The sequence below is a fragment of the Cololabis saira genome, chromosome 23 (assembly GCF_033807715.1).
Source record: "Cololabis saira isolate AMF1-May2022 chromosome 23, fColSai1.1, whole genome shotgun sequence".
NCBI classification, from domain to species: domain Eukaryota; kingdom Metazoa; phylum Chordata; class Actinopteri; order Beloniformes; family Belonidae; genus Cololabis; species Cololabis saira.
In genome coordinates, this window is record NC_084609.1 from 562,505 (window position 1) to 577,658 (window position 15,154).

The 15,154-nt window shown below is 43.7% G+C and overlaps 1 protein-coding gene across 2 annotated transcripts; it reads left to right on the forward strand.

The window, feature by feature from the left end:
• Nucleotides 1-5,242: 5,242 nt before the first annotated feature.
• On the forward strand, nucleotides 5,243-15,154 carry LOC133424437 (NLR family CARD domain-containing protein 3-like). Of its 2 annotated transcripts, XM_061715050.1 has the most exons (11): nucleotides 5,243-5,512; nucleotides 5,985-6,117; nucleotides 6,200-6,301; nucleotides 6,429-6,545; nucleotides 7,272-7,350; nucleotides 7,697-7,904; nucleotides 8,356-10,159; nucleotides 10,505-10,678; nucleotides 10,790-10,960; nucleotides 13,496-13,542; nucleotides 13,646-15,154. In XM_061715050.1, exons 2-11 carry the CDS (start codon nucleotides 6,029-6,031, stop codon nucleotides 14,209-14,211), a joined length of 3,357 nt encoding a protein of 1,118 aa, XP_061571034.1. In that variant the 5' UTR covers nucleotides 5,243-5,512; nucleotides 5,985-6,028; the 3' UTR covers nucleotides 14,212-15,154. The 2 variants fall into 2 exon arrangements, with proteins under 2 accessions (XP_061571034.1, XP_061571035.1); XM_061715051.1 differs by lacking the exons at nucleotides 5,243-5,512; nucleotides 5,985-6,117; nucleotides 6,200-6,301; nucleotides 7,272-7,350 and having other exon boundaries at nucleotides 6,435-6,545; nucleotides 13,646-15,153.

The following is a 15,154-nucleotide window of genomic DNA, read 5'->3' on the forward strand; positions in this document are numbered from 1 at the left end:
TGTTGCAGTAATGCGCAGCACTGCGTCGCTGCGGCCAGTTAGGACAGTCCAATAGAAAATAAAGCAATGGAAATGATTTTGTCGCTGACGCTCGCTCGCATCGCATGCAGTTATGACACGGTAACTCCGCCAGCCGGAGCTTCCGCCATATTTTCGTAGCGGTGTATCGCGTCATTCAGGCAGCCAATCAGCACAGAGCCTCATTATCATAGCCCCGCCCACTCAGAATCCCGCATAGATAATGAGGTTAGAGAATGGGATGATAAAGACGTGGTTTAGAGGCTGAATTTCTAATTTATTTTGCAAAAACAATCAAAAGCTTGTTTTTAAGACATTCAAGGCCTGTTTAAAATAGGTATTAGACGCCATAATAGGTCCCCTTTAAGTAGCCTAAAAAACCCCACACATCCTGAGACCAGGAGAAAAATAAGGCTTCAGTGTTGAAACATAAAGTTGAGATGAGATAGAAATACGATCACAAAGGACCTTGGCCATTCTTCTCTGTGGGGGCTGCGGGGTCACCGGGGGGGAGCGGCGGGTCGGCGGCCGATTCGGGGAAATGTCTCCATCTGCTGGACGAACAGGCGCACCGCCACAACACACGGAGAGGAGGGAAACACATTCCAGATGGAAAACCTTCACAAACGTGTTTCTCTTTCAGATACGTGGACCCGGAGAACAACTAGACGACGTACCTGCCAACAATCTGTCCTCTCTGGAAACTTAAAGGCCCAAAAATAAACCAGCTCCACCTTCCACTGAGTCATTCTGCTCATTTGGTTTTGTTGCCTTCCTAAATATCCTTTGTGTTTTGAACTTACTCCAGGTATTGTTGGTATTTATTTAGAATTAAAGGTATTCCCTGAGGTTTTTTTCAATGGGATCTTATCTGTTCCAGTCATATAATTAACATTAATTCAAGTGGAGAATCAAACCATATATGTACAATTTAACAAGGAATACTGAAAAAAATAAATCTAAGCGCATGTAAATATAACATATTTAAATCTGTGATATTAACAATTAAAATGAAGTTTGTTGCTTTAAGTGAATACATCTAGTTTTGAACTTAATCTGCATTTGTTCAAAAAACAAGACATTGTGCATGTTTTCCTTAACCAGCAGTATTTATGTAATCCCAGTAATCTTTTCATTTACACACAAACAACAAGCAATGATCTTGTTGTATTTACTTTTATTTTAACAATTTTAATCTATTGGGCAGATTGACCAACGTTTAGATGAAACATGCTGTATTTGTTTAAGTAGAAACCACAGTAAAAAATATCTTACTTGATCTACTTTAAAAAAATTAAGGTAAATTTTTCGCATGAGATTTTTATGTAGATAAAGAAAGACTAGTCTTTGTATAAACTACTTAAGTTTTAGTATGTACAAAATTAATTTGCAAGTAAATTCAACTTAATTTTGCTGCAGTACCAGCTCCCCGCCAGCAGGAGGCGGCGCATGCGCGGTTCTCCGTCTGCCGGAGGAGCAGCAGCAGCAGCACTGCAACACGCTGTTTTGAGCTGAACATTTGTCGGACCACTTTATATATGTTAAAGCAAGAAAAAACCTGTTTTTCATAATAGGTTTACAAATCAGCAGGTTTCAACCTGTCTGGTACTGAGAGGCAGGGGCGCCGAAAAGGGGGGGTGAAGGATACGGATTATAGGGGCCCATTATTGAGGGGGGCCCAGAGAGGCCCCTAATGATGATCAAAATTATAATAAAGAAAAGTAAAAACACTAAGTTATAAAATAACATATAATCACAAATGTTTTATTTTCAATGCCCTGGTAACAATAACTTTATTTGTTTTGGAAACATCAACGCCTGCAGCCCCCCCCCCTCTATTTACGTAAAATGGTTCAGTCCGACTGGATCAGCTGCAGGTAGCGCACGTGCGGTTTGTCACAGCGTCACAGCTGCAGGAGGAGGAGGAGAGGCATCATGCCTCAACAACCAGGCAGCCAAAAAAGAAAACAAAATAAATTAAGAGAGGAGAGAGAGTTGAAAGGTCGACAGTATGTCACCCAGTATTTCCGAAAAAAAAGGTGGGTTTGTTAGTTGTGGTGGAAAGTTACGGAATATTAACTTTCTCCCTGTCTGTGGTCTATAAACTAGCTCACTTTTCTCACCATGTTAGCTCAAGAAAACTGGATTTTCACATTTTACTGCTATTTTAGTTAAATAATAAATCAAGTCAAACATTTATCAAGCTGTTCTCATTCAATAATAGTTGATCTCCCCTCTGTCAAAATGATGCCTCATTCTGAACAGTCAAGTGCAGCAGCAGCAGCAGCTGTCTGTCAGCCCCAACTCCCCCTGCCCCTGAACCAGCCCCAGTGCCCCCACATGAGGAAGGAGGTGAGCAGCTGTGTGTGTTGAAATAATATTAATAATAATGATACATTTTTACTATAGTCTCAAAACATTCTCTGCAACGTGCATAAATAACATCTGTAAATATCCATCTGTTTTTCTTTTTGTATACTAGTATTTTTTTATTTATTACTATTTTTATTCTCCTTCTTCTTATTATTATTGTATATACTGTTTATAGTGTTTTTTATTATTATTATTATTATTGTGTGATATTGATGCCTCTTGTGTTTTGCACTATCCCCTTTGCTGCTGTAATCTGGAAATTTCCCCTCTGGGGGACTATTAAAGGATTTCTTATCTTATCTTATATTAAAACAATACAAAGGTGAATCTGTTGTGGGAAATAATTAAAATTAATGAAAAAAGTAATTTTGAACAATTTTAATGGTTTAAAAAGCATAAACCCTTTTAAAAATTAAATAGAAGACGTGCAGTAAAAACAGAGGGGAACATCTGTGGTGTGTGCAGCAGACTGGGGTGACCGCTCTCAGTCCAATCAGAGAAGTTTACATATTGGTGACTATGCTATTACAAATAGTTATATTGTAAGAAATACTATATAATTAACGTATGTCCATTGTATTCAGAGTGCTCAGTTCTTCCCCTACTGTCATGTTGCTCTTCTTTCACAAATATGGTAATGATAGTCAAAAATACCATTAAAATGCATTGTATGTAAAATAGCATCAACAAATTTCGCCGCTGTGTTGGGGGGCCCTTGAAAAGATTATTTTCATGGGGCCCAAAATCCCTAGCGGCGCCCCTGCTGAGAGGTAGTCATAAGTATCCAATTTACTGCTTCAGGAAAAGTGCATGTTTTTAATATTTGTATAAACTGTAAAATATGTGTGCCCCGACTTGACTCATGATAGAACATGTGGCTAGAACTGTCGTCCTATATTTGAGCTGCCTGTTTCAGGCTGGTGTGATGTCCCTAAATAATAGACAAGCACTTCAGACAGAGTGTCATGCTGAGTGCCAGGCTGTGTTTAATGGTTTGTTTATTATGTTATTGTGTTAAACATTTTATTTGCATGCATGTTTTTGTTGCTTTGTTTAGTTATTGTTTGAAACGTAACTTTTTGTGGGTTTTGAGTTTGGCATGCAATAACCTTTTTTTTTTAGTTGATTAGACACAGCTGAACACCATTAAGGCAGGAACCGGATCCTGACTGACAGCTGCAGTGGCCAATGAACCACTGCAGGCTGGCCCCCCCAGACCAATGGTGGACCCGGGGAGGGTTCCCTTCCCCCTAGATATTCAAGGGAGAGAATGCACGGTGGATGGATGGAGAATGGGCAGAGAATGGACTGAGGAGGATGGACTGAGGAGGATGGACTGATGGACAGAGGCCCACGGGGGCCCAGGTGGTTGGGGAGCCCCCGGCGGAATCGGACCGGGGATCCCTGTTGGCGTGGGCCTGACTGCCGATGCTTCCAGAGGGGGCGCTAGAGGACAGTGAGCCCGGAATGGAATGACTGTGACTGTTCATCTTTTAACCTTTTAAGGATTGGCCATTTTAAGAAACAGTTCTCCCATTTTAAGTGACATTTTCCCCACCCTTGATTTTATAACCGTCTTTGCGCAATAAATGGTTGTTGCTGCACCCCTGCTTTGTTTGTGGGTTACTAAGCGCTCACCCTCGAAGAACGGAACTTAGAGTATTTCCTGGGGGACCTTAGCTGTTGCAGTACCAAACCGCTAAGAACTACCCCTTTGACAAGAGCGCTGTAGGGAAGTTAATACTCTGTATTTTAATGTTTCTCACCAAAAAACAACACATTAAGAAGTTACTAGTCAATAAATGTGAATTTTACTTGCAGAGATTACGAAAATTGGGGGAAAATAAGTCACTGAATAGTCAACTCAACTCTAATAATTATTTATGCTACATGTACTAGTTGACTGGATTAAATATGTTCTATCAGTCTAAATGAGGTGACTTTTCACATATTCATCTATCCAGTCTTAGAAACACTGAAATCCTAAGGACTTCATAGTGAAGGTGTTTGCTGGACAACTAGACGCTTCAACACCTTTTAGGCCCGTTTGAACTTCCACATGAGGTCATTTTCAATTTCCTTTCAAAATGTTCCTTTTCCCTTTCTTGACTATATTACGATGTCAGCCTTTCACTTTACTTTGACTGTTGTGTTTTATTTCAGTTTATACATTTATTTTATGTATTACTTCCCCAGGTAATGTTACATCATCAGCAGGATAACCCATACCTTGAATCACGTATTATTTTAATATTCTCACTCACATACAAACATAGATACATAAATACAGATATGATTTAAAGACTTAAAGCATTTCTCTAAAGGTGTGTTGCTGAGTTCATGGGTTCATGGGAAACGTAGTTTTAGTATAAAGGGTGTCGTTAGCAGACATGGAGGCAGGACAGAAGACGGTCCTAGAGGAGGCCGTGGTTGAGATCAGACTCTGCTGAAGGCCTTGTGTCCTCACTGGTGGTAAACGTACACACGCTCAACACACATGTGCATTCTTGTGAGAACGTGCCAGTAAAGCCGAGGTTATTCTGGATTTTCACTGGCTACATCTTGCTGGCATCCGTCCCAAAATTAGCCCAAAAGTTTCATGCTTTTTGTTTCACACCCACCATACCTTGAAATAAAATCAGGATCAAATGTTTACACCACAGTGCTTGAGTCAAATTCCATCTCAGTGATTAAACTTGTGTGTTTTCCTCCCGTCCTTCCTCTCGCCTTCTTTTCTCACTCGTCCTGTTAAACGAGTTTTCCCTCCACCCCCCACTCCACGCCTTACACCGCTCCCTAACCCTCCTGATCTTTGTGTTTTGACTCAAACAGGTGAAGGTAGGAACTCGTTCTCACTTCTGATTTACCTGCAAACTTTGATCATTCTCGTGTCTGAAGACAAATCTACATGATTGTTAATGACAACATTTTTATTGGTTTTATTATTGATCAGAAACACCGTGATGATCAGCCGATGATTAGTTTTCTACATCGATCAAACTTTGGTGTTTTTATTTCCTGGAATGAAGCTGTCGTCTCCAGCATTAAAGTCAGACTGCTGTTTCCTGTGGAGCCTTTCAAAATAAAGCGTGGTTCCTGGAGGAAGTTGTTTGCTGCTTGTGTAACTGTTGTGTGATGAGGCTGTGAAGGAGGAGGAGACGTGTCTCTGCAGGACAGTTTCACCTCTGAGCTTCTTCACATTTACAGGAACCAGACTCACGTAGAGGCCCAGTCTCTTTCTGCTTGTTCAAGATTTTCAACTTCCTGTTTGTGCATTAAACTGTTGTTAACAGAATTTAGAGTTTTTAATATTAGAAGCAGAAAATGAGACAAGGTGCTGAGAGAAAGTTTCAGAGCAGCTCGGATCAGCAGATACGGCTGTATCAGTGACTTCCTCCACCTCCCACTGGTTTCTGACTGCATTCTAGTGACATTAACACTAAAGAGAGGAGAAAACCAGAGCAGGATCAGCTGGTCTGTGTGCAACACCAGTGATGTGTGTTTCCTCTGCAGATGAAGGTGTGTGTGTGAGCTGATTGGTTTCCTCTGCAGATGAAGGTGTGTGTGTGAGCTGATGTGTGTTTCCTCTGCAGATGAAGGTGTGTGTGTGAGCTGATGTGGACGTGAATTCAGCAGAATGGACCAGTGTGAGGACGGAGAGGACGGAGTCCCTCCCTCTAAAACCTCTCTGTGTGGGGAACATGAGAGTCGGAGCAAAGCTCAGAGGTGAGATGAGAATCTCTAACTGTCCCTGACTCTTCTGCATGTCAGAGCTCAAGACTCACATCACCAAACATCATTATTACAGGAATCAACCTGGACCTGGACCCAGTTGTGTGTCCTTGAAGAGCGACCAGTCAAAGGAAGAGGTTATTTACTTCAAAGGAGACCAACGTTCTGCTGTAAAGACGTATGTATCCAAATGCTGCCAATGATTTACGTTTAATGCATTTTAAATAGACTAAATATTTTTATCTGTATAACTTATTTTTCATATGAATAGAATATTTACATTTTGAACTATTGTCTTCTATCAGGGTCCATCAGAAAAGAGACTCTCTGGAACATGAACCCAGCTGTTTGTCCTTGAAGAGCGACCACTCAAATCACAGACTTATCACCTTTAAAGGAGACCAACATTCTTCTTCAGAGAGGTGAGATGTATTTAAACACATTAAATGTATTTAAATCAGTCCTAATGTTGGGAAATGTCGACATGTTTCTTCCTGAGTACATCCATGTAGTCCTGGACCCCTGTGGTCCTCCATCACCTGATGGAGATCTGAGCTTCCTCCTCATAGATCTTCATCTCCTGTCTGGAGTTCTCACCTTCCAGAGGACTGATCCTGATGATGATCCAGAGTTCCTCTTACTGATCCTGATGATGGTCCAGAGTTCCTCTTACTGATCCTGATGATGGTCCAGAGTTCCTCTTACTGATCCTGATGATGGTCCAGAGTTCCTCTTACTGATCCTGATGATGGTCCAGAGTTCCTCTTACTGATCCTGATGATGGTCCAGAGTTCCTCTTACTGATCCTGATGATGGTCCAGAGTTCCTCTTACTGATCCTGATGATGGACCAGAGTTCCTCTTACTGATCCTGATGATGGTCCAGAGTTCCTCTTACTGATGCTGATGATGGTCCAGAGTTCCTCAGCTGCTTCATGTCTCCATCAGTTGTCCACGTTCCTGATCTTGTTGTAACTTTTCACTGAGGTCACATGTTCTCGTTGGATCAGCAGGACTAGTAAACCTTCACCACGACCAGTCCTCTGATGGACTGTCCTCATCCCAACAGGACTTCATGGACCTTCAGCTGGTGTTTGTCTCTGTGAGGACAGACATGATGTGAGCTAATTCTTCCTTGTTCCTCCACAGAGTGGACCAGCAGATCTCAGAGTCTCCCAGCGGTCCGTCTGTCCAGCAGCATCAGACCCAGCTGGACTCCATCTTTCAGGTCTGTACATGAACAACAACTGTCTCCATCTGTCCTGATGTTTGTCTCCATGCTGGTCTCTGGAGACCAGTGGACTGTCAGTCTGTCCATCATGGACCTGATGTTTGTCTCCATGCTGGTCTCTGGAGACCAGTGGATTGTCAGTCTGTCCATCATGGACCTGATGTTTGTCTCCATGCTGGTCTCTGGAGACCAGTGGACTGTCAGTCTGTCCAACATGGGCCTGATGTTTGTCTCCATGCTGGTCTCTGGAGACCAGTGGACTGTCAGTCTGTCCATCATGGACCTGATGTTTGTCTCCATGGTTTCAGTCTGGTCGTGTCCTTCATGTGGTCTTCTGTTCCAGCTGCTGGAGGACGACATTGTCATGTTTGTGAAGGACGAGCTGAAGAAGATCCAGAAGGTTCTGAGTCCAGATTACCCAGAATCCTTAGAGAGTGTGGAGGAGGATGAAGATGAAGAGCAGAAGAGCATCAGAGAGACATTCATGAAGATCACAGTGAAGTTCTTGAGGAGGAGGAAGCAGGAGAAGCTGGCCGACCTCCTGCAGAGCAGTAAGACGTTTCTCTGAACATCTGAGCTGCTGGATAAACCACACCCAATATCACAGTAGATGACCAACATTCACAGATCAGACACAACATTAAACCCACTGGAAGGTGGAGGAACTCAGCTCATCTTCTGTTAGGAACATCTCATTAATAGGGTCATTAATATCCCAGTAAAATAAAGTTTTATTCTTAAGAGATGAACCGTGTGGATTGAATATTCAGTTCCAGCAAACACAAAACAAACACAACTTGTGTGTCTGAAGTGAATCGTAGAGGAAACACTGTTCTTGTTCCTCTGATTGATCGGAAGGGTTTTTGGGAGGGTAACGCTTCAATACTCCTCATTGAACGGCTGATCAGTGAATGTTGGAATGTTGATTCTTTAGAGGAAGTAAAACTTGGTTTGGGCTGGTTTTAATCACTATGTGGTTTTCTTTATTTCATCTTTATTTAGAGACCGTCGCTGCCCTTTGTCAATCCAAACTCAGATGTCAGCTGCAGAAGAAGCACCAGCATGTGTCTGAGGGGATCACTAAAGCAGGAAACCCAACCCTTCTGGAGCAGATCTACACGGAGCTCTACATCACAGAGGGAGGGACCGGAGAGGTCAATGGTGAACATGAAGTCAGACAGATTGAAGCAGCTTCCAGGAACCCAGACGGAGCAGAAACAGCCGTCAGACAGGAAGACATCTTTAAACCCCCACCTGGAAGAGGAGGACCAATCAGAACGGTGATGACAAAGGGAGTGGCCGGCATCGGGAAAACAGTCCTAACACAGAAGTTCAGTCTGGACTGGGCTGAAGGCAGAACCAACCAGGACATCCAGTTCCTGCTTCCATTCACCTTCAGAGAGCTGAATGTGCTGAGAGAGGAGAAGTTCAGCTTGGTGGAACTAGTTCATCGATTCTTCTCTAAAACCAGAAAAATCTGCAGCTTTGAAGAGTTCCAGGTCGTGTTCATCTTTGACGGTCTGGATGAGAGTCGACTTCCTCTGGACTTCCACAACTCTACAATCGTCAGTGACCCCAGAAGCTCCACCTCAGTGGACGTGCTGCTGACAAACCTCATCAGGGGGAACCTGCTTCCTTCTGCTCGTCTCTGGATCACGACACGACCAGCAGCAGCCAATCAGATCCCTCCTGAATGTGTCTCCATGGTGACAGAAGTCAGAGGGTTCACTGACCCACAGAAGGAGGAATACTTCAGGAAGAGGATCAGAGAAGAGGAGCAGACCAGCAGGATCATCTCCCACATCAAGACCTCACGGAGCATCCACATCATGTGTCACATCCCAGTCTTCTGCTGGATCACTGCTACAGTCCTGGAGAAAGTCCTGGAGAACGTCCTGGAAACCAGAGAGGGAGGGGAGCTGCCCAAAACCATGACTGAGATGTACATCCACTTCCTGGTGGTCCAGGCCAAACTGAAGAAGGTCAAGTATGACGGAGGAGCTGAGACGGATCCACACTGGAGTCCAGAGAGCAGGAGGATGGTGGAGTCTCTGGGAAAACTGGCTTTTGGGCAGCTGCAGAAACCTGAAGGAAACCTGATCTTCTATGAATCAGACCTGAGAGAGTGTGGCATCGATCTCAGAGAGGCTTCAGTGTACTCAGGAGTGTTCACCCAGATCTTTAGAGAGGAGAGCAGCCTGTACCAGGACCAGGTCTTCTGCTTCATCCACCTGAGTGTCCAGGAGTTTCTGGCTGCTCTTCATGTCCATCAGACCTTCATCAAGTCAGGAGTCAACCTGCTGGAGGAAAAAAAGAACACCTACAGGTGGTTTAAAACAAGAGCAGAGACTCAGCTCTATCAGAGTGCTGTGGACAAGGCCTTACAGAGTCCCAATGGACACCTGGACTTATTCCTGCGCTTCCTCCTCGGTCTCAAACTGGAGACCAATCAGACTCTCCTACGAGGTCTGTTGGAACCAAAACAAAGAAGATTACAGAACAATCAGGAAACAGTTAAATACATCAAGAAGAAGATCGGTAAGGGTCTGTCTGCAGAGAGAAGCATCAACCTGTTCCACTGTCTGAATGAACTGAACGATGGTTCTCTGGTGGAGGAGGTCCAACAGTCCCTGAGGTCTGGAAGTCTCTCCAGAGATAAACTGTCTCCTGCTCAGTGGTCGGCTCTGGGCTTCATCTTACTGTCATCAGAAGAAGATCTGGAGGTGTTTGACCTGAAGAAGTTCTCAGCTTCAGAGGAGGTTCTACGGAGGCTGCTGCCGGTGGTCAAAGCCTCCAAGAAAGTTCTGTAAGTACCAACAAACACATGTTGAACCTCTGGAGTGGAGGCTAGTTTCTGACTACGTCTGGTTTTACCTCCACATTTCATGTTTTCTTCACTTGTTTGGGTCTTTTTTCAGTACAACCTCACATGAGTGAGTTTGCGCTGGTTCTTTCATTTCCAGACACTTTAATGACACATTAAACCTAAAATCACACACAAGCATGAACTCTGACAAGGAAACCCTTTCATTTATGTTTGTACTGGGGGGGTAGGATGAGCTGAAGACCAGCAGAACAGTTGGAGACACTACTACATTTTCTTCCACAACAGTGAAAAAACCTGGTTGTTGTTCTTTTCTTCCATCTGCAGGCTGAGTGGCTGTCACCTCTCAGGGAACATCTGTCCACTTCTGTCCTCAGTTCTCAGCTCTCAGTCCTCCAGTTTGACAGAACTGGACCTGAGTAACAACGACCTGCAGGATTCTGGACTGGAGCAGCTGTGTGCTGGACTGGAGAGTCCACACTGTCACCTGGAGTGTCTCAGGTCAGGATTCATTCAAGTCTTCTCCAGGTCCACTGAACATTCTGCTAAACGTGTCTGCCGCAGGACACTTGAGCAGAGAACATGCAGCAGACCTGTGTTGTGTGTCTGCAGGCTGTCAGGCTGTCTGATCTCAGAGGAAGGAAGTTCTTCTCTGGTCTCAGCTCTGACCTCCAACCCCTCCCACCTGAGAGAACTGGACCTGAGCTACAACCATCCAGGGGAGTCAGCAGGGAAGCTTCTGTCTAGACTGGAGGATCCCCGCTGGAGGCTGGACACTCTCAGGTAGGACACTCTCAGGTAGGACATACTCAGGTAGTAGGACACTCTCAGGTAGGGACACTCTCAGGTAGGGACACTCTCAGGTAGGACACTCTCAGGTAGGATACTCTCAGGTAGGACACACAGCAGGGAGAAGGGGAAAGACAAGAGTAGATATACACAGGGGATAACGAGACACAAGTGCAGACAATCAGGGCAGATGGAAACAGGAGGGACAGAACTGAAACTCAAACTGGGGGAAATGATAAACCCTGACATTACCCCCCACTCAAGGGACAGATCCCAGATGTTCCAATGAAGCATCACAAAAACCAACCCAGGGTGGGTGGAGGGGGCCCAGAGGAGGGCCCAGGCCAACACATGGTCAAAGTTGTGGGGGCCGTCTTCGTGGCCGGGCCGACCGGCGAGACAGTTTGGGGGTTCGCCCTCGGGACGTAGCAGGCGGGTCAGGGGGAAGCCAAGGGACCGGCTTCGGGGGAACCCGGGTCCTCGGTGCTGGCTGAGGGGGGTCCGGGACCATCACAGGAGCAGGAACTGGGGCTAATGGGTCCAGAACCACCGCCGGAGCCGGAACAGACCGGGGCTGGCGCCAACGTCGTCTCCCTTGAAGCTGAAGGCTCGGGCTTGGGAAAGCCAGGCGCGTTCCCCGGAATGGGGACCCCTCTTCCGTGACCCGTAGCATGTTCTTCTCCGCCTCCCGGCAGACGAACTGAAAGAGGGTGATGAGCTCTTCCGCTGGGTCCATCTTGGCTGGTCCGTTCTGTCACGGAGTGGTTTGTTGAGGACCCAAATGCAGGAGAGCAGGAGGCAGGAGTTCCAGAAGACTCAGGTTTATTTGTAAGAACAAACCAAAAACGCTGTGGAGCAGGATCAAAAAGGCAGAACAAAAACAAGAATCCAAAAACCAGACGAGGAGAACATGGAGGGAGGAAACAGTCCGCACCAGCGAGGAGCAGGGGAAAGACAAGACCAGATATACACAGGGTTAACTAGACACAAGTACAGACAATCAGGGCAGATGGAAACACGAGGGACAGAACTGAAACTCAAACTGGGGGAAATGTCAAACCCTGACAACGCCCCGATTTCAGCACCGGAGGCGCCATAAAAAGGGACATCCACAAAACTTCTAAAATGCATAGAATTTCATTTATTCTATTCGAAAAAACAAAATGCTTTGCTTTAAAGTTTAAAGAGCCTTAATAGCATTGAACTTGCATGACTGTACAGACAGACAACTATATAGCAACTGAACTAGCCTATGCTCCTATAGTAAATATAAATATAGTTACAGGTGAAGGTTGGAAAATTTGAATATGGTGTAAAAGTTAATATATTTCAATAATTCAACATAAAAGGTGAAACTAATACATTACATAGTCTCATTACATGCAAAGCAGGATATTCTAAGCCTTTATTTGTTACAATCTTTATGATCAAATAATTTATTGATTTAATAAAACATTCTAATTTTTTGAGATTTTTTATGTTTTCATAAACTGTGAGCCATAATCACCAAAATTAAAACAAATAAAGGCTTGAAATATCTCACTTTGAATGTAATGGGAAATAATATATTATAATATAGCTCCAGAGGCTTCCAGCCCAGCTCAACAGCCAGGCCTCCGCCACAGAGATCCCCACCCATCCCCACAGCAGTGATGCCCCTGCAACAGAGATCCCCACCCCCCAGCTCCAGAGGCTTCCAGCCCAACCTCCATATCTCCACCCCCCTTTCATCTTCCTCCTCCCTGCTCTCATCCTCCAACCTTTCTCTAACGCCATTTACAGCCGGCATGAACAAACTGGCTGCTCAGGCTAACACCAGTCTTGCCAGCCCTCGCCGCCCCCATCAAAATACTGCTACTAGTGTATAAATCTGTCAACGGGTCAGGCCCAAAGTTCATCTCTGAACTGCTTCTACACTATGAACCCCCTAGACCTCTTAGGTCACCAGGGACCGGTCTGCTAACTGTTGCTAGGACCAAAACAAAGCATGGCCAAGCCGCTTTGTGCTATTATGCCACATATAGCTGGAATAAGCTCCCGGAAGACGTTAGATCTGCCCCAACTTTGCCTAGTTTTAAAACTAAGCTAAAGACACCCTTATGTTTACTTCTGCTTTTAACTGCTGCTAAACCGCAGCACTTTTTACGACTGTTAGCTTTTATTTCTTATTTCTATTTTAATTTTTAACTTTATTTTTTAATCTTACTGTTAATGTTTTTTTTGTGTTCTGTATGATGTTGATAGTAATTCAAGAAGCATATTGGAACGTTTTATGTAAAGCACTTTGAGTTGCTTTGTGCATGAATTGTGCTATATAAATAAATCTGACTTGACTTGTTTCACCTTTAGTTGAATTTACTGAAACGAATGAAGTTTTGCAATATATTCAAATTTTCCAACCTTCATCTGTATATTACGACATCAATAAATAACAGAGAACCAACACATGTTACTGTCTTTAATGTATCCTGTCCTTTATTTTGTTCATTATTGTTAGTTCGTTGTTCATGTGTGAACTCCTCCTTCCAGGGTGGAGCCTGCTGGACAACGATTTCTGACACCAGGTCTGAGGAAGTGTAAGTGTGTTTTTATTCAACCATCTTCACTCGTTCATGAGTCCATCAGTGATCAATAACTGATCAATAATAACTGCAGCTGCTTGTTTGTTCTCTCCATCAGATTCCTGTCAACTCACCGTCGACACAAACACAGTCCACAAACGTATCAAACTGTCTGACAACAACAGGAAGATGACACGTGTGGGGGAGAATCAGTCATATCCTGATCATCCAGACAGGTTTGATTACTGGGAGCAGCTGCTGTGTAGAGAAGTTCTGACGGGTCGCTGTTACTGGGAGGTCCAGTGGAGCGGAGCTGTTTCTGTATCAGTGAGTTACAGAAGAATCAGCAGGAGAGGAGGCTCTGGTGACTGTAGGTTTGGAAGAAACGATCATTCCTGGAGTCTGGACTGTTATTCAGGTGATCAGTACCATGTCTGGCACAATAACAGAGAAACAACCACCACCTCCTCATCTCCATGTCCACGCTCTGGCAGAGCAGCAGTTTACGTGGACGTTCCTGCTGGAACTCTGTCCTTCTATGAAGTCGTCTCTGACAGACTGATCCACCTCCACACCTTCAACACCAGCTTCACTGAACCTCTCTGTGCTGGATTTGGACTCTACTGGTACATGTCTGTGTCTGGGTCCAGGTCTGTTTCCTCAGTGTCTCTGTGTCCAGTTTAGTCTCCAGAGTCTCCGGTCAGAGAAACTGTCTCTGTTGGATCCTGGACTTGGACTCTGGTTCTGGTTCCTCAGTGTCTCCATGATGATTATGATGATGATGATGAAGATGATGATGATGATGATGATGATGATGATGATGATGATGATGATGATGATGAAGGAGATAATCACCATTTATCTTTAGTTTTTTGGTTTATTGTATTTTTATTTGATCTTTTTCACATTTAAACATTAAATAATTTACTGGACTGTTGATATTTGATCATAAATTAGATTTTTATCTCATTATTTTTTTTTATTTATTCTTAATTCTGTCTAAATGTTTTCATGTTTGACTTCACGTTTAGATTATTAAAGTCGTGCTTCTTCCCGGAAACAAAGTTTGAGCTTCAAATCTAAACATTTCCATTTTACATTCAACTTTTCCAGTTTGTATAATATTTGATTGATTTATCTGATTTTTTTAATTTGATTCCTTCAGTTTTCAAAGTTGTTGATGTAAAAATGAAGTGAGAAGATGGAAATATTCATGTAACATCCAACATGTAAAAACACCAGCAACATGTTTAAAAGTATTCAAGTACTCTTGAAACCAGTTTTTTAAGGAAAGGTGTATTTACTGCAACTTTAAAAACATGAGGTACATATCCTAAGTTTAGGGATAAGTTGATCTGGTCCAGTATTGTCGTACCAAAAAGAGAAAAAAATATGTCCACATTTCTGTGCAAAACATGTTTAGATAAATGTAAATGACCTTTTATGTTGCATGTGCTTGGCAAACATCAGAATGTAACATGTTTCCTGCTGGGTATTGATCTGCTGCCAAAGGTCTGAATAAAACAATCTGAACAGAAAAAGTTTCATTTCTGTAACAACAAAGATAAAAATGTCACATCTTATCTGCCTAAAGTGTCTCCCAGACAAACTAATGAGAAGAAAGGAC